General features: G+C 27.9%; 1 protein-coding gene across 1 annotated transcript; it reads left to right on the plus strand.

The window, feature by feature from the left end:
• The first annotated feature begins 1,422 nt into the window (after window positions 1–1,422).
• On the plus strand, window positions 1,423–10,537 carry LOC145837222 (kynurenine/alpha-aminoadipate aminotransferase, mitochondrial-like). The gene is made up of 9 exons (XM_082945015.1): window positions 1,423–1,436; window positions 2,106–2,162; window positions 2,340–2,513; window positions 5,059–5,266; window positions 5,494–5,665; window positions 5,735–5,808; window positions 6,058–6,126; window positions 6,474–6,584; window positions 10,418–10,537. Exons 1-9 carry the CDS (start codon window positions 1,423–1,425, stop codon window positions 10,535–10,537), a joined length of 999 nt encoding a protein of 332 aa, XP_082801141.1.
• The last annotated feature ends 10,093 nt before the right edge of the window (window positions 10,538–20,630 follow it).

The raw sequence follows: 20,630 nt of genomic DNA on the forward strand, positions 1-20,630 counted from the left end.
TACAAACTGAAATAAAATCATACTGAAGTTTAAAGTTTAAAATACAAAATGACGTAATAATTAAATGTTAAATACTATAATGGCATATATACTCTTTAAATTGGTATTTGAAAACTTCAGTATCCCCTCCTGTTTTTTACTTTCGAAACCTAATTTAGTTTAAATCTACAAAAGTATAAAGCAAAAGCACAAACACTACCATTTTTATTAGGAATCAGCAACATTTATTGTATAGTAAATCATTCAAGTAATCAATAAACGTTTTATGTTTTTTGTGTTTTTAGTAGATAAAAAATAATAAGCTACCAGTAAATTTACTTCGATTAGATTTTTTTTACAGACATGTTATTTTATCAAATTAAGTTATACACATTGTACAAAGTAAATTTTTTATTGCTTTCGCTAAGTTTATTTTTTGGTTTTATAAAGCTCTTTTTGATTTTGAATTAAAAATATTAGTTTGGATTTACCTGACTTTTTAAACTTTTACTCATATTCCGTTGGTTGTACTATATAACCCTTAAATACTTGATAAAAGATTTTTTTGAGTTTTTTAAAATCAAGCCTTAGTTTGTACTTGCTGTTTGCTGTACTATTGTTACTTGTAATGTTATTTAATCATATACATATGTTACTAATAATGAGATACTTAGTTAGGACATATTGATATTATGTCAAAATGATTTTTTATATACTTGGTTTTGTACTTTGAGTTATTAGAAAATTGAGTAAACCTAAAATTTTACACTTTAGAAAAATGAAAATGACTAAAAATATTGACAGTAAAAAATTTAAACTAGATTATAACAGTAGTGTTTTATAAAATTAATTATAGATCTAAAGATATTTTTTTATCTAAAAATATACTGTACCGTAGTTAAAGTACTATAACTATTTAATTGTTTTTATAACTAAGCACTTGAAAATTAAATAAATAGGGCGAAATACCTAAACTAACACACTAAGTTTTGTAATAATCAGCAAACAGATTTATTTTTTGATTCTTTGAACTAAGCTGCTTCGTAAAATATTAACTCATTTGTAATATTTTAAATCACTAAATGTTGATTTCTACTTAAACTTATTATAAATTGTTTTTCTAAGGAAAATTTTCAGTTTTTGAAACATTTCATGCTATGAAATTAAGACTTGTACAAAGAATTTGAAGTAAAGTATAAAAATAAGATATGTTCAAATATACTTATGCTTTATTTAGAACTTTTTCTAAAGTATAAAAAATTTATCTAAAAACAAATTTTTCCTTAAACTAAAAACTATTTTTTGTACGGTTTTGTTTTATTTTGTATAGTAAATAATCTTAAAGAAATGTTTAACTATTTACTATAAAAAACTGATTAATAACTAACCAGAAAAAAATACCTTTGTTTAAACTTAGTATTTTAATAGTTTTATGTTCTCGACATGGACTACAAGAGGTAACTTATTATTCAATTAATAACATTATTTTGTAATGATTTTACGATCATTAAATTTTTAAAAATATTATTTTGCATGTTTGGAAAAAAATAAATAATAAAAAGCACATAAGTAACTTTTAAAACGTTAGTCAATATTACTGATAGAAAATAAAACTATTTATATTATTAATTGTAGGTTTTTTATGTTGTGTTTCGTTGAAAAATTACAGTTTAAGAATGTATTTACAGTATTTTTGTACATTTCAAGTCTTTGACTCAAATTTTCCTCTCTCGATATACTTGTTTTCTTTTTTAACAAAAAGTTTATAACAAGATCTAAGTAAATTTCTTTTAATATAAGAATGCTAAAAATGATAGCTTAATTATAAAAAAATTCTATAAAATAATATAAAAAATTTTACTTGATTTTATATAAAAAATTTATTAAACTTATTATTAAATAAAACTTATTTAAGTTATACTTTAAAACGGTTTACTTGTAAATATCACAACTTTTGTGGAATTCTAAGAAAAATCTGATTGAAGCGCAAATAGAAAATATTAGTCTTAAGATTACTCTCTTCAATACTTTTATGCTGTTTGAGGCTCACAATAAGTGTTAATAAATAACTTAATTGCTAATTCGAGTTATGGAAATAGTTCCTAATCTAGTATCTTTTTAAACAGGTTTGTAACAGCTATTGATGGAAATGAACGTCTGAAAGATGCACATTTTCACATAAGGCTAGTTTTTTTAAGAGTAATAAAAAACTAAACCTGATTGATTTATTTGGTAGGAATAAACTAGAAATTGTTTACTGTAATATTTTTAACTGAATTGAAAAATTATGAAATTGAAAAAAATATTTTCTTATGATGACAAACTAGATTTATAAATTGAGAGTTTTGATTTATCTTTAGAACCTTAAACCATGCTGCAAATCGAACTCCTGAAGCAATTTCATTTTGTGTTGGAATGCCTGCTGAAGATACCTACCCATTCAAAAATATTTCGTTTGAGTGTCACGACGGTACAAAATGTAGCATTGGTGAAGAAGAGTGTCTGAAATTGTCACCTTACCAAGGAGTTGTTGGGTTTGACTAAAAATAATATTGAAAACTTGTGTTTGTTTTTTCTAATAAAAGTAATGGAAATATTAATAATAATATATAGTCGACAAGTTTTGAAAAAAGAATCTGTATTTATTAGAATTATTTTAGAAGAATGTATTTTTTAATAAATATATTTATTTATTAATACTGTAAGTTTGATACTTCATTATGTTATTTATTTAATAATAAACATGAAAAATTTATATTAGTAAACATAAATAGCGTATAAAAAGTAATTTAAGATTAGAAAAATTATCCAACAGCTTTCTGTATAATTTAATATCATGTTTATAATATATAAGTTTTGAAAATTATCTTTGTTATCGATTGCTTACTTTTTATTTTTTGAATGAAATTTACAGTTTTTATTATAGAACTAAAAGACACCGTTGTGTTTTTTAACAAAAATAACCTATTTAATAAAACTTTTTATTTTAAGTTTAGATAATAATGGACTTATATGAAATATATCGTAATTTATTTTATTTCAAATTTATTTACAGTAAACATGTATAAAACCTTAATTAGAAACATATGTCAAAAATTGGGATAACAAATACATGTTGTTAAATTAAACAAAAAAAGTCTAAAAAATTTCTACCTCAAAACTTTAAGACATAAAACGTTTTTTTTTTAATTTAGTTGATTAAAAATACTATCCAAGACAGCTAATTTATGATTTGTTTTGTAAATTTTTTTGTCTTCAAAAACAATAAAAGTATATTTAGTGCTTACAACAAAGTGGTAGAAAGTAAATACAACTTTTATCAAAAGAACATCAAACAAACTTACATAACTCAATACTCGTTTTAATGAATAGTCTTAAAAAATACGTTAACAATAAATACGTCATGTTATTATAATAACTTAAAATACTCCGTTTTAAAGTTGAGTTTTAAAGTCGTTCAATACTTTTATGTATAACAACCATAAAAATTCTTGTTTAAACATTTTTTTCTATTTCATTTTATCGTTTTGAACCAAAATACTTCAAACAGAGTTGATTTTTGAAATATTTTAAGCTAAGTTTGTTTTAAATAGTTTAAAAATTAGGCAATTTTTAACAGTTAAAGAAAATATTTTCATATCCATTTTTTAGTTAAAAACAAAACAGTTAATTTTTACAAAATTTATTTTATAACGTAAAAATGCTTTGAAAACTTTTTATTATAAACAATTACTTTTTTCTAATAAACTATAAATTAAGCATTAAACTTTAGCAGAAGTTTCATAACAGTAATTAAAAAAAAAACTTATTTTAAACCAACACAAACAAACAATAATAATTTATTTAAAAATAGTTTAAAGATTAATGAAAATTATTAGATTTAAGTTATAACAAAAGTATTAAAAGAAACAGCTTATTTGTAGAGAAAAAATTAAATTGTAAGACTAACTGGTTTGTATAAAAATAAATTTTTATTTAAAAATATCCAACGAATTTAATAAGTGAGATAAGAAAAAGACTTCTGTGATTTAGTCTATAGTTTAACAAGATATTTAAAAATAAATTGTTTTTAATTGTAAACTACATTACCTATGAAGCTTGTAAGATAACATTTTATTGACGTAATGACATAAATAATACTAAAACTAAACTGAAATCTAATCTTTAACAATTGATTATATTTAAAAGATAAACTAATATACAAAAGTTGATTTCCTCCTTTTGCTTTATTAAATAAGATACATTTTGTTCAAATCTTTATATTTAAAAAAACGTCTTTAAACAGTTTTAAGATTTTTATTTAGTATAATAGAAAAGTTTGATTATTTTTGTGTTATTTAATTAAACTGAACAACTGCTAAACGTGTAAATATAATGATTAATTAAAGGTGGTTCTGTTCTTTAAATTATATTAAATCTGTAAATGTTACAATATACTTTAAGAAAAGTATGCAAGAAATTGTGTTCACAGTACGTCTTTATATTTATGGATTTGTATCTAAACATTAAAATGATAACTCTGAAGAGAGTTTGGTGCTTATAGCATTAAGTTTAAAAAAGATGCAAAGTAGTTTCTGTTTTAAGATTTATATATAAAAAAATATATAGTTTCTATAAAACAACCACTGATTTTACTTATGTTTCGGACTTTATAGTTCATGCATCAAGTATTTCATCAATGTGTATATAAATGTCAAGCATTCTAAACCAAATTGATAATATATTTGTTTAATTTCCGTTATGTGAGTAAGTTATCAAGAGGAGTAACTAAGGTTCACTACTTTTTAATTTAAGCTCAGCTACTAAAGTTACATTTAAGTATAAGATGAATTGAGTACAAATTTATTAATTTTAAAAAAAATAGAACTAAAAGTAATAAATTTATTTTTAAATCTCTATGGTTTAAATTGAATAAAAAAAAATCTATCTACTATGAAAATTTAAAAATATTAAACGTTAATAAAAAAAAATGTTTAACTTAAGTAGGATTTTAAACAATAAACTACAGAAATAAGTTGAACTGTTAAATATATTCAAATTTAGTTGAATATTTTTAATTTAACAACAGTATTTTTTTAGACATTTACCTTTGATTGAATGGGTTCGAAAAATTCACAAATCTTATCACAACCCACATCATTTTGAAGATGACCAAAGTGATCAAAGATTTGACGTGGCAATAACAGAAGGTGCAGCTGCCGCATTAGCTTACGTGTTTGGTGTACTTGTAGAAGAAGACGATCTCGTTTTGTTAGAAGATTATGGATTCGGTGCTACTAGAATAAAAGTTAATACGTACTTTACTTTACAAAACCTTCGGTCTCGCAAAAATAAATATTTAGCAATAAAATAGTATCGTAAACTTTTAAGAGTTGTTTATATAATAGTTAAAATATTAAAACAAAACTGAATATATAAATTTTTAACTAACAATTGTAGATTTAGTATTAAAACAGAATATTACAAAGCGAATTCAAATAAACAAACATGTTTTTATTATAACTAAAAACTTAGGTAAAAATGAGAAAAGCAGACTGTGAAGCGATGCAAACAGACGAGTTTGGAATTATTCCGGAAAAACTGAAGAGTCAACTGGAAAGACTTGCAAAAGAAAACCGTTTACCGAGAGTTCTGGTTACAAACCCTAATGGAAATAATCCTACAGGAACTGTGTGTCCGATGGAACGTAAACATAAAATTTATAAAGTATGCTTTAAACTATTTGTATGTGAATATAAACAATCTAATTTAATAGTTTTTCAGATTGCTCAAGAATATAATTTAATGATTGTAGAAGATGATCCTTATCATTACATTCAGTATAACAAAGTATGTTAATTACACTATTATACTTAGTAAATTTTATACGTAGTACAAAGAAAAAATATTACTTTTATTATTGAAATAAGTTAAGCTGCCATACAAACTACTACAAAAAAATTTAAAATTTTTTTGTTTTGTTATTATAAAAAGCTTTATAGAAAAACTTAAAATTTACTTTTATTTTCTTTAAACTTTTTTAAAAATTGTCTTTTTTAAAGTTTAACTTTTACACCAAAAATAAATTACAAATAACAGGTTAGAACGATGAGCTACCAATCAATAGACGTAGATGGTAGAGTAGTACGAATAGACTCTGTATCTAAAGTTAGTACTGGTTAAGTGTAGTGACAAATATTGTTGTAATACTTTATACATTTAATATGTGTGAAAAGTGTTAATGTCAAGTATAAAAATTTAAAATGCGAATAATTTTAAAATATATTTAGCATGTTTAAATAATGAAATGTATACTTCAGTTATTTTTAAATAATAGACACTTTACCAAAAATTGATAACGTACTAGCTATTTTAAAAGGTTAAAAATAATTAAGTAAGGAAAAGTAAAAAAAAAATTAAAGTTGTAAAAACACTTAATTTTAGACAAAGTGTTGATTAAAGTAAGTTTAGTATAAGTTTAGTACAAAATATGAATTAAAATATTTTTTCAACAGTTATTGGCACCTAGTCTAAGAGTAGGTTGGGTCACAGGACCTCATGCGATTGTTTCTCGTGTGGTTTATTTTCATATGACATGCACAATGGGTGGTTCAACTCTTTCTCAAGTTTGCATATATTTACTACTGATATTTTGTACTTCTTACTATAATTTTGAATACTCGCATAAAAGGTTTCTGTACTTATACTATATATATCATTTATGCTTTAGTTGTGTATCTTTAAGTTATGGCAGTTGCTTAAACTTTTAGTTGACTTTTAAAATACAGCTTGTTAAAAATACCTAATAAACAAACTTTTAATGATTATGTGTACTAAGAATTACTAAATAAATTAAAATATGTAACAAAATTTTGAATTAAGTTCTTCAATAATATTATGTTTTTTGTAAACAAAGGTTACCCTTCTAGCTAAAATAAAGTAGATAAATGTTTTTTTAATGGTGTGTAAAAAGAATTTTAAAAATAAAAGTTAGCGGTTGAAAAGATGTTTGAAAATTGGAAACTCGAAGGCTTTGAAAAAAGAATAAACTTTTTATCAGAGAAATACAAAAAATTGAGAGATATAACGTTGACATCATTGGAAAAATGGTTTAAAGGTTGTCTAGATATATTTAAAGTAACTTAATTATCTGTAGAACTAATAGATAAAAATTATTAATACTAGTGGGTAATTAAGTCTTATGCTTTTTAACATAATTAATTTATTATAATCTAAAACTACTTGAAAAGTTAACAACATTTCCTTTTACAGCTACTTATATACACTTTAGTCTACGTTAAATAAACATGGCTGCTTTAAACTAAATCAGCTTAATTCATACTTTAGACTTAGGTGAATGGTCAGTCCCATCTGCTGGAATATACTTGTGGATAAAGCTAAAAAACTGCGAAAGTTCTAACTTTCTTGCAAATGTTGAAAAAGCAAAAAATTGGAAAGTTTTTGTTGCACCTGGAATAGACTACATATGCAATCATTCGGGTACGACACCTTTCTTCAGAATATGTTTTTCGAGAGTAAACGAAGAAGTTATTGATGAGGTATAATAAATCAAAACTGTTTTTAAATGATCTATATTCTACTTAGAAAATTTAGTACTTAAAAAATAATCTAAAAATAAATAATTTAGTTTCATTTTATGTTCAAATCAGTTAAATTTATTTCATACCACGGATTTTTTTTATATATAATAACAATATTCCAAGTCTAAAATATATTAATTAAAGATTAAAAGTTTAAACTTGTATTTAACTAAAATAAAGGTTATTTTTGTTAATATATTTTAATTTTACTTTTAGGGAATTCAACGACTAACTGAGTTTGTGAAGTCAGAATCAAAGTGAAGTTTCTACCAACTTCTTTGTATAAATATCATTGTTGAGAGTGTTTTCTTTCGTTATTTCATCAATTAATAAATTGAGTTTTTTAAACTCCATTAAGTAAATTAAAACCATTTGTTTTACAAACAAAACTAAAAAAGTTGTTATGTTATTTTACTTTAATGTAAATTTTTTCTTTAAGTTCAAGCTGTTTATTGGTAAATATTTTTACTTGCATTGCAGTAATTGAAGTAAACTACGCTGTTGTAATTAAAGTAAACATTTTTTACTTGAAATGAATCACTTTTTATATATTTATACATTTTTTCTTGAAAAATGAATAAAAAAAATATCAACATTAATTTGTTAGACTATTATTTTATTAAAGAACAAAGCAAGTTTTATGAATATAAACTTTTTTTGATAGACGACCATCTTATGATTTGTCCTGGACAAGACGTTAAAGGGTATCCGTGTTGTGCAACTCGATAACCGAAAGGTTCTTCGCGCTCCAGGTCCTAAGACAAAATACTTTGAGCAACTTTATTTTTGTCTTTCAATAAACTATAACATAGTAATCTTAACAAAAAATGCTGGCTATGAGTTGAAATGTCTACTTTATACTTTTTTATGCAATAGTTTACTAATATTCATCGTTTTTTGTTTAGTCTATAGTTTATTGAACGACAAAAAATAAGACACTCAAAATATTTAATTATTGCACCTGGTGCACGAAAAACCTTTCGGTTATCGAGTCGCACACCACGAATACAGTTTTATGTCTTGTCCAGGACGGCATATACAAATTAAAATATCATTTTAAAAGTATATCTTAGTTAGAAAATACTTATATATATTTAAGTATGTCTAGTACAAATTTTCAAAAGTTTATATTAACAGTTAAACAAAAGAAAATTAAAGCCATTCATAAATTTGTTTATACTTATTGATATAATTTATCTCTATTTATTTTTTTTCGATAACGTGTAAGTTCAATTTACACCTAACGGGTTGTTTGACTTCTACAAAAAAATATTAAACTTACAGCTTTGATTAGAGAGTAACATTGATGAAAGAACAGTTTGAACGAAAGTTATTACTTTAAGTAAGTAAAATTTAGAATATGGAAATAAGGAATATTTAAAGCATATAACAGAATACATTTCATTTTCCTTAAATTTATTTAGTACTTTTGTAGTAAGGCTCATCAGAAATTGTTTTTTACTAAATTGGAATGAATACAAACTGAAAAAAAATCATACTGAAGTTTAAAGTTTGAAATACAAAATGACGTAATAATTAAATGTTAAATACTATAATGGCATATATACTCTTTAAATTGGTATTTGAAAACTTCAGTATCCCCTCCTGTTTTTTACTTTCGAAACCTAATTTAGTTTAAATCTACAAAAGTATAAAGCAAAAGCACAAACACTACCATTTTTATTAGGAATCAGCAACATTTATTGTATAGTAAAGCATTCAAGTAATCAATAAACGTTTTATGTTTTTTGTGTTTTTTGTAGATAAAAAAAATAAGCTACCAGTAAATTTACTTCGATTAGATTTTTTTACAGACATGTTATTTTATCAAATTAAGTTATACACATTGTACAAAGTAAATTTTTTATTGCTTTCGCTAAGTTTATTGTTTGGTTTTATAAAGCTCTTTTTGATTTTGAATTTAAAGTATTAGTTTGGATTTACCTGACTTTTTAAACTTTTACTCATATTCCGTTGGTTGTACTATATAACCCTTAAATACTTTGTAACGCCTCTGGCTATAAATTAAATTCAGCAAAAGAGTTTTCTCTAATTAAGGGTTTTTTTAATTTGTTAACTTTCTAAATTGCCGCCTTATATTGAGATTATTAGATGTGTGGCAGCTCAAGCTTAAATTTTCTATGTGCTAAATTGTGAGTGTTGTTATTAATATCTTATTTTTAGTTCTGTCTCTTAAATTGATATTTCTAATAAAGTTAAATTGAAGTTAATTTTACTTTGGTTTGCATAAATTTGAATAAATAAACTCTGCTGTTGATAAAATTAAATTGAAGTTAATTTTACTTTGGTTTGCATAAATTTGAATAAATAAACTTTGCTGTTAATAAAATTAAATTGAAGTTATTTGTACTTTGGTTTTACATAAATTTGAATAAATAAACTCTGCTGTTGATAAAATTAAATTGAAGTTAATTTTACTTTGGTTTGCATAAATTTGAATAAATAAACTTTGCTGTTAATAAAATTAAATTGAAGTTATTTGTACTTTGGTTTTACATAAATTTGAATAAATAAACTTTGGTGTTAATACTTAATTGTATTGAAATTATCTGTAATTTGGTTTTACATAAAATTGAATAAATAAGCTTTGTTGTTGATAATTAATTAAAGTAGCAAGCAGCTTTTGGTACTCTTATAAATCTCTGAAATTTACAAACCAACTTTAATTAATTTTAAAATAAACTAGTGGGCCACACCTAACTCTTGGTATAGCACAATGAGTAACAGATCCAAGCCCACCAAAAAGGATAGTATGTTCTCTAAAGAGAACATACATCATACTTTAGACAAGGTCAACAACCCCGAAACTCGCTGTAGCCAACGTAATATAAACATAGGGATTAACAAAAGGGGTGTTGACTCACACTCTTCGCGCCGTATCCAACCTGGTCCATCAGACCAACCACAAGCAACGTGCGAAAGATATGGTGACCCAACTAAGAGTGAACACGCTTTAATTGAGACACAGGGTATAGAAATCAGTGCCGAGATTGACATGAACGCAGGGGGGGATCAGTCAGGAGGTAGCCAGGAGGAGGAACAACCCCAGGCAGCAATGGGCAGTTATCAACAACCTAGAGACCAGCCTAATCCAAGTGGTCTGCCAAGACAAAGCTACCCACCCCAACAAAATTCTACACCTAGCAACTATGGGCCTCCACCAAGGGTGACAGGACCACCTAGCAACAGCTCCATTCCTCCAACAAGAACCTCACCTTTGCCATTCCAACAACAACTCCAACCTAACAACTTAAACATGGACTATTCCCTCCAAAACAACAGGAGACCCCCTATTCAAGTGCCACCTCAAGAACTGAGTGCCGAGGAGATAGTACAGGGGATTAAAGATTTGAAGGAACAAATTCGACAGGCTAAACTTCAAGAGGAATTTCGAAAATTACAAGAAGAATTACATGAATTGAGAAGTCCAAATCCATCCACAAGGACAAATCACGACATCTCAACTCAGGGTAGACAGAATACATACATGGATCCTCAAATCCAGGTTCCCCACCAGGTTTCACACACCTCAAAGGCTCAAGACCTACCAAGGAGCCAGGTGACCAGTCGCTCTCCTCCGAACTATAGAGGACCTTCAGTAGAGCAAGGAGGGTCAGGTGTGAAAGAAAACTTCCAACCATGTGTTCGCAGTCCGTCTTACAACTGCCAACCCCAGCCAGAAGATAGTAGGTATGACGTCACAGTAGACATAGGTGGCAGTACGCCCCGCACAACAACAAGCCAGCTGTATAAACTAATGCAGAAAAAGGGCGATCTTGTCAGTCAAATTGGATACTTAAAGCGCGATACAGAGCAGTTAAAAATAAAGCTAAAACACTTTGAGAAGATCGCCAACGATTATGACATTCGATCGGATCAAGATCTTTACAGGCTTGAAACATTAGTGACCTGGAAAGAGAGAGAGAGCTACTACCACAGATATAAACCAGAAGATAGGAACTACGACACGTTGAAAGAGTTCCTAATGAGTGGGCAAGCGCGAGTAAGCAACGTGCTACTGGCAAGAACTGACAGGCACTCCATGTCAAGTAGGGAACTAGGTGATGAGATTAATCATTGGTTAGCTGAGTTCAGAAATGAAGGTGTATTAACAAAATTTCTCACAATACACTTAGCACCTCCTCGTTTAAAAAATCGTTTACGGGAGAAGCTTCACCTGAAAGACAAAGACTTTCAAATTGCTTGGAAAGTAATGCTCGACACAAATGAGCAAGAGGCAAAGGGACGAGCTAGAAATATAAACTATAGCAATGCCCCGCGCTCAAATCAAAACAGACCAGCCCAAGCACAACAGCAATGGACAGCCATTAACAACAATGAAATTATATGCAGAAACCATCAGAGATTTGGTGTAAATACCCATACCTGTTTTGACAGGAGATGTAGTATGCGCCATCAAACCATATCTCAGCCTCATGCAAAAAACGAGATCCCAAACTCTCCGCAGTGAGAGGGAGAGTGATTGGGGCTACACTATCTCACACCAAAGCTGTCCAATTTGTAAATAAAACCGCCCCTCGACAGCAACCCCCATCTCAACCGAGACCAACCAGAAATGCCTCAAACTGCACTATAAGTCATCCAGGAAATGAAGTGTCCACACCTTCAAACAAACCGAAGATGACTTTTCATATAAAGCAAACAGCCTCACGTAGTGCAGCAGAAACACCTGATGAGAACCAAAGTTCTGAGCAACCGCAGCCAGCATCAACAGGGCCAGCGTCAACGGTCAGCGCCGCCAAAGCCAGCACCTCCACGACCAGCGCCAACGATCTGAGCCACTTTAGCCAGCACCACAATGGGCAGTCCCAACGGTCTGCGCAAACACAGCCAGCATCACCAGGGCCAGCGTCAACGGTCAGCGCCACCGAAGCCAGCACCTCCACGATCAGCGCCAACGATCTGAGCCACCTTAGCCAGCACCACAATGGGCAGTCCCAACGGTCTGCGCAAACACAGCCAGCATCACCAGTGCCAGCGTCAACGGTCAGCGCCACCGAAGCCAGCACCTCCACGACCAGCGCCAACGATCTGAGCCACCTTAGCCAGCACCACAATGGGCAGTCCCAACGGTCTGCGCAAACACAGCCAGCATCACCAGGGCCAGCGTCAACGGTCAGCGCCACTGAAGCCAGCACCTCCACGACCAGCGCCAACGATCCGAGCTACCTTAGCCAGCACCACAACGGGCAGTCCCAACGGTCAGCGCAACCGCAGCCAGAACCACAACAAAAATCTCTCGACACTACCAATCACAACAAAGATAAAAGTGTAAAAAAATGGACATTTCAACTAAATAAATTCCCTGCACCCAAACCGAAGAACCTCCCTCAGGGCCTACTATTTGTAGCGGATTCAAACACAAATGTCATCTTTTTGGTTGACAGCGGATCCGAAATTTCAATCCTGCCGAAGGAATTGACTAACGGTATAGACAAATATTTTCCTAAACAAAGTAGAACCATCCAAGGGTTTGGTAACAAAACAACCCACCCTATTGGTAGCGCGGATGTCGAACTTCAATTGGGGAATTTAGAACCCATCAACCACTCGTTCTGGGTTACTCAAGAATCACGCCACTTTGGCATTATTGGCATGGACCTGTTAAGAAAGAACGAACTAGCGATCCTGCCATCTACCTCTCAACTATGCAAGATGGGGTCAAACGAATCAGCTAGACTGTTCGCACCTGCTGAGTTGCCCACCCCTATAGTCGCTTCAGTCAACCACATCAATCTGGGTGGTAAGAATACGACTCCGTTAGAAGAAAAATGCAAAAGACTATTAATGGACTTCCCTTAAATTACCATGAAGCCAACCTACCACGCGAAGCCAAAACACAACTACGAGCTCGAGATAATATTGGATAATTACAAGCCTGCCATGGTCAAAGCCAGGAGACCTGGTGGCCGACGAGTAGCCATACAAGACCACTTCAACGACCTCTTATATCGGGGAGTGGTGACTAGAGGAGAGGCAACCGAAGGGGCATCTCCAGTTACTTGCGTACAAAAGAAAGACGGTAGTATGCGCGTGTGTATCGACTATACCACGCTGAACAAAGCAACACGGCCGTTAAGCTACCCATTACCTAGAATTGACGAACTTGCCCAGATCATCCCTGGCGGTACGAGATATTTCACAAACTTGGATTTGAAAGAGGCATACTACAGCCTGCCTCTCGCAGCCAACTCCCAAAAATGTGCTGCAATTATCGTTCATAGTGGTGTTTTCATTCCCAATCGGTGCGTTTTTGGTTTGAAAAACGCACCGATGAAATTCCAGCAGGTAATGGAGGCCTTGCTGAGGGAATGCGAAGACTTCACTTATGTCTATCTTGACGACATATTGATATATTCTTACACGGAAGAGGAGCATATCTATCATGTGAGGAAAGTATTTGAAACCCTGTCAAAATACGGACTCTTCTTGAATGTAAAAAAGACTACCTTTGCTAAGTCGAAATTAGAATTTATCGGGCACGTGATCGGCGTAGAGGGGATCAATGTACAAGCCTCAAAAGTAGCGGCCATTAAAGAGTACCCCGTACCCATTACGCGCAAAGATCTCAAGAGGTTTCTGGGGATGGAGATTTTACTACCATTCCTTTATTGTTGGTTTAGCAGAGATCTTGGCCCCCTTAAGCGCAATATCAGGGGGACCAAAAAAGACCAACCGAACCATCTTGAAGTTAGACGATTCTCATATCAAAGCGTTTGAGGACACAAAGACAGCATTAGCTAACGCAGCCACCCTGTCGTTTGAAGACCAGGGTAAACCTCTCATTTTGTTCTCTGATGCCTCGGACACCCACACAGGTGTCTCACTAGAACAACTAAACGATAAAAATGTGATGGTACCTCTTGCTTTCTTTTCAAGAAGCATATAACGTGCGAAAGATAACTTGATAAAAGATTTTTTTGAGTTTTTTAAAATCAAGCCTTAGTTTGTACTTGCTGTTTGCTGTACTATTGTTACTTGTAATGTTATTTAATCATATACATATGTTACTAATAATGAGATACTTAGTTAGGACATATTGATATTATGTCAAAATGATTTTTTATATACTTGATTTTGTACTTTGAGTTATTAGAAAGTTGAGTAATTCTAAAATTTTACACTCTAGAAAAATGAAAATGACTAAAAATATTGACAGTAAAAAATTTAAACTAGATTATAACATTAGTGTTTTATAAAATTAATTATAGATCTAAAGATATTTTTTTATCTAAAAATATACTGTACCGTAGTTAAAGTACTATAACTATTTAATTGTTTTTATAACTAAGCACTTGAAAATTAAATAAATAGGGCGAAATACCTAAACTAACACACTAAGTTTTGGAATAACCAGCAAACAGATTTATTTTTTGATTCTTTGAACTAAGCTGCTTCGTAAAATATTAACTCATTTGTAATATTTTAAATCACTAAATGTTGATTTCTACTTAAACTTATTATAAATTGTTTTTCTAAGGAAAATTTTCAGTTTTTGAAACATTTCATGCTATGAAATTAAGACTTGTACAAAGAATTTGAAGTAAAGTATAAAAATAAGATATGTTCAAATATACTCATGCTTTATTTAGAATTTTTTCTAAAGTATAAAAAATTTATCTAAAAACAAATTTTTCCTTAAACTAAAAAATATTTTTTGTACGGTTTTGTTTTATTTTGTATAGTAAATAATCTTAAAGAAATGTTTAACTATTTACTATAAAAAACTGATTAATAACTAACCAGAAAAAAATACCTTTGTTAAAACTTAGTATTTTAATAGTTTTATGTTCTCGACATGGACTACAAGAGGTAACTTATTATTCAATTAATAACATTATTTTGTAATGATTTTACGATCATTAAATTTTTAAAAATATTATTTTTCATGTTTGAAAAAAAATAAATAATAAAAAGCACATAAGTAACTTTTAAAACGTTAGTCAATATTACTGATATAAAATAAAACTATTTATATTATTAATTGTAGGTTTTTTATGTTGTGTTTCGTTGAAAAATTACAGTTTAAGAATGTATTTACAGTATTTTTGTACATTTCAAGTCTTTGACTCAAATTTTCCTCTCTCGATATACTTGTTTTCTTTTTTAACAAAAAGTTTATAACAAGATCTAAGTAAATTTCTCTTAATATAAGAATGCTAAAAATGATAGCTTAATTATAAAAAAATTCTACAAAATAATATAAAAAATTTTACTTGATTTTATATAAAAACTTTATTAAACTTATTATTAAATAAAACTTATTTAAGTTATACTTTAAAACGGTTTACTTGTAAATATCACAACTTTTGTGGAATTCTAAGAAAAATCTGATTGAAGCGCAAATAGAAAATATTAGTCTTAAGATTACTCTCTTCAATACTTTTATGCTGTTTGAGGCTCACAATAAGTGTTAATAAATAACTTAATTGCTAATTCGAGTTATGGAAATAGTTCCTAATCTAGTATATTTTTAAACAGGTTTGTAACAGCTATTGATGGAAATGAACGTCTGAAAGATGCACATTTTCACATAAGGCTAGTTTTTTTAAGAGTAATAAAAAACTAAACCTGATTGATTTATTTGGTAGGAATAAACTAGAAATTGTTTACTGTAATATTTTTAACTGAATTGAAAAATTATGAAATTGAAAAAAATATTTTCTTATGATGACAAACTAGATTTATAAATTGAGAGTTTTGATTTATCTTTAGAACCTTAAACCATGCTGCAAATCGAACTCCTGAAGCAATTTCATTTTGTGCTGGAATGCCTGCTGAAGATACCTACCCATTCAAAAATATTTCGTTTGGCAAGGAAGAGTGTCTGAAATTGTCAACTTATCAAGGAGGTGATGGGTTTGACAAAAAATACGATTGAAAACTTGTGTTTGTTTTTTTTTTCAAAGAAATGGAAAAATAATTCATAGTATATAGTTGACAAATTTGAAAAAAAAAATTACTAATTAGGATAATTTTAGAAGAAAGTTTTTTTTATAATATATAGATTTATATATTAATACTGTAAGTTTGATACTTCATTATATTATTTGTTTAATAATAAACATAAAAAGTTTATATTAATCAACATATACAGCGTAAAAAAATATGTTAAGACTAAAAATTTTAGTTAAGTTTTAGTTTTTGAATGACATTTACAGTTTCTTTTATTGAAATAAAAGACACCTTTGTGTTTTTTTTACAAAAAAACTTCTATTTAATTAATCTTTTGATTTTAAGTTTAGATAATAATGGACTTTTATTTTATATATATCGTAATTTATTTTATTTCAAACTAAATGACAATAAACATATATAAAGTCTTAATTACAAACATAAAACAAAAGTTTAAATAAAATATTATTGTTGTAAAATCAAACAAAAAAAAGTCTAAAAAATTTCTACCTCAAAACTTTAATACATAAAGTGTTTTCTTAAATTTAATTAATTAGAAATGCTTTCCAAAACAGCTAATTTATGATTTTTTTTGTAAAATTATTTTGTCTTCTAAAACAGTAAAAGTATATTTAGTGCTTACAACAAAGTGGTAGAAAACAAATACAACTTTAATCAAGGGAACATCAAACAAACTTACTTAACTCAATACTTGTTTAAGTGAATAGTCTTAAAAAATACGTTAACAATAAATAGGTCATGTTATTACAATAACTTATAATACTCCGTTTTAAAGTTGAGTTTTAAAGCCGTACAATACTTTTATGTACAACAACCATAAAAATTCTTGTGTAAATAAGTTTTCCTGTTTTTAGTTTATTGTTTCGAACTAAAATACTTCAAACAGAGTTGATTTTTGAAATATCTTAAGCTTAGTTTGTTTTACATAGTTAACAAAAAAAAAATTAATATCAAATTCTTTGATTAAAAACAAATAGTTAATTTTTATAAAATTTATTTTATAACATAAAAAGTTTTTTGAAAAGTATTTGAACTTTTTATTATAAACAATCACTTTTTTCTATAAAACTATAAATTAAGCATTAAACTTTAGCAAAAGTTTTATAACAGTAAATTAATAAAAAATACTTATTTTAAACCAACACAAACAAACTCTAATACTTTATTTGAAAATAGTTTAAAGATTTAAGAGTATTATTAGAGTTAAGTTATAACAAAAGTATTAAAAGAAATATGTTATTTGTAAAAAAAAAATGTATGGCTTATTGATTTGAATTTAAAAAAAATGCTTATCTAACATGTCCAAAGAATTTAATAAGTGAGATAAAAAGTTTTTCTGTGATTTAGTCTATAGTTTAACAAGATATTTAAAAAATAAATTGTTCTTTAATTGTAAAACTACATTTCCTACGAAGCTTGTATAGATAACATTTCATTGACGAAATAACATAAATAATACCGAAACTAAACTCTAATCCAATCAAGAGTTTGCTACAAATTCCAGATGATCTTCACTTAATAGTTGATGAAACTTATTTAGCCACTGGTACTTTAGATGAAACTGGAGTTAACAACATGAAAGCTTTGTCTCAAATGATTAGGGATAACACTGTGGACTTCGATTTCAAGTTTCATAAAATTTCGTTTATACATAAGCCTGTTGTTATTGTTTTGTCTGAAGGAAAATCCATCTTGACTTGTGACATTGCTGTCAAATTTTGTCCTACTAAACCTATGCCTGCTGATATTGATAGGTTTATTGAAAGCGTTTTTAATCAACAGAAAACAGATGACTTACAGCTGTTCTTGGCTATGTGTTCGCTAAATAAGCATTCTTTGACTAAAAATCACTTTGAAAAACTTCAAAATGATTTTGTTGAAACAAGGCAAAAGCATGGAACTGAATCATATACTGTACAGGATCTCAGCAACCGTATCAATTTATGTAAAAGTATATATAATTTGAACCAAAATGCTGATGTTCTTAAATGCTGTGCATCAATGGAAATTCGAAGAAAAGAACGATTATAAGTTAATATATGGTCCTGTATTTTATTATGTAATTTTGTACTTGACTTGAATTATAAGATTTAATATTTTTACTATACATTTTGTATTACTTGTAATGCTAGATCAATTTGAGATGGTTTTTTTTACAGTATACTTAATTTAAAAAAAATAAGACAATGTTGTATAATACATTTCATTTTTTTAGATTAAAACTTTTTAAGGATAAATAAACAAAAATTAAGTTGAAAGAAACGATTCTTTATTATACTCATAAAAACACAAAAAGTTAAAAAGAGATAAAAGAACTAAGTTCTATTTATGAATTTACTGAAAAAATTGTATTTGAATAAAATTTTAGCTCTTTTCCCTTCATTTTTGACTGTTTAAGAGACTTATGAGAAAATGTATTTTGTGATTAATTGTATGGCTTAACCTGTTATAAAATAAACCAAAATATAATTAATTATTATCTAAAAAAACTTGCACTCCTGTGATATGTAAAAGTAAAAAAAGTTATTTTGTACGAATTAAATTTAATGATTTAATTAATTTTTATCTTTAAATTCAGATTAATGCTTTTTTTAATTTAGTATAAAGTATAACCCTTAGTAAAAATTAACAATTCATAATGTATTTTTAATGGAAGTAATACAGTAACAAATTTGTTTTTGTTAATTCCAAATTAAAAAAGGGTGGCGAGCTTTGTATTTTTGATTATGAAATAATAAACCTTGAATAGCAGAATTTAACCAAAATCTATAATAGTCTTAATGTAAACTCAAAAAACCTAACAATTTTATAGTTTAATTTAGGATTTTAAACTTCTTATTTATAATTATAATAGTCATCCTTTAAAAGTTTTATAAAACATGATAAAAAAGTTCGTATGTTATCAATTTAGCTTCATTGTTCAACTCTTAAGTTGAGTTTGTTTTTAATACTAAAAGAATTTTTATGATGTACATTGTACAGCATACAGTTGGCTGAAAAGGGGGGGGGGGTCGAGCGACCATTGACGTTTTTAATGACTAAAAAATTAAAACAAAAGTCTTATTTAATTGTTAAGAGCTGGGTTTTTTCTCTTAAAAACTAGATTTGGTTCTATCCTTTAAATATTATAAAATTTGCGTAAGCTTGAACGTAGCAAATTTATGCTATTTTGAAGTTTACAATTAACACAAAAAATCCTAAAATTTTAAAAACAAAATTAAAGCCTACAGCAACAGCTAAAAATAATTTTTAAGATTTTATACAAAAGCTTTTATTTGAGTTCTTTTCATAGGTTTAGTGTTTATCAAAAAAACTCTAAATTCTTATAATATTTATTACTTATTTCTCATTAAAAAAGCTAATCTCCGAAAATTTATGGGTATTATTGGGCAATATAGGGTATTTTTAAGAGTAAAAATTCTTAAAACACCCATCCCAGGTGTTTTTGTGTTATAAAAAATATGACAATCAGTTTATATAAAAACTAAATATGTATCTTATTTGGAATTCAGCTATTTTTTTTCAGGTATTGTTTCGGAGTAAATGTGACTCTTATATAGTCAATTAATTTTTTCTCTTTTAGTCATATAGTTTTTTATACATTATTGAACGACAAAATAAACAGCTCTCAAAATATTTGATCCTAGGACTGGGTGCACGAAAAAATCTTTCGGTTGTCGAGTTGTACACCACTTGGATACCTTTTAATGTCTTGTCTAGGACTAAAGTATAAATTAAAACTTTAATAGTTAAGAGATAAAAAAAACTCAAAATTCTTTAGTGCTTTTTGTGACAGCTTTATGTCAATGGCCGCTTGCTAGCCCACTGTGCAGCAGTATTTTTAATTTGAAAAGTTAAATTATTTTCTTTAGTATTTAAACAGATTTATATATAATTTTAAAAAGCAATGTCTTGATAACAAACAAAAATTTTACAAGAGTAAACTTTAAATGTAGAATGCCAATGTAAAATGTAGTTTTTAGCTAATAACTATAATTTAATGAAAGTAAATTCAACTGATGTAAATCAATGCCAAAGACAAAATTTCTTTTATATATAACTTTAATTTATAAGTTATTAGAATGAACTGTATTTTTAAATCTAATACTAATC

This window comes from Thalia democratica, chromosome 1 (assembly GCF_965202585.1).
Source record: "Thalia democratica chromosome 1, ktThaDemo2.hap1.1, whole genome shotgun sequence".
Lineage (NCBI taxonomy): Eukaryota > Metazoa > Chordata > Thaliacea > Salpida > Salpidae > Thalia > Thalia democratica.

Bases quoted from the DNA above. Each gene is read 5' to 3' on its own strand.
- LOC145837222 (XM_082945015.1), top strand. The intron at 5,809-6,057 runs GTATGTTAATTA...TACAAATAACAG, and splicing joins ATTACATTCAGTATAACAAA to GTTAGAACGATGAGCTACCA. The intron at 6,585-10,417 runs GTTTGCATATAT...ATATAAACATAG, and splicing joins GTGGTTCAACTCTTTCTCAA to GGATTAACAAAAGGGGTGTT.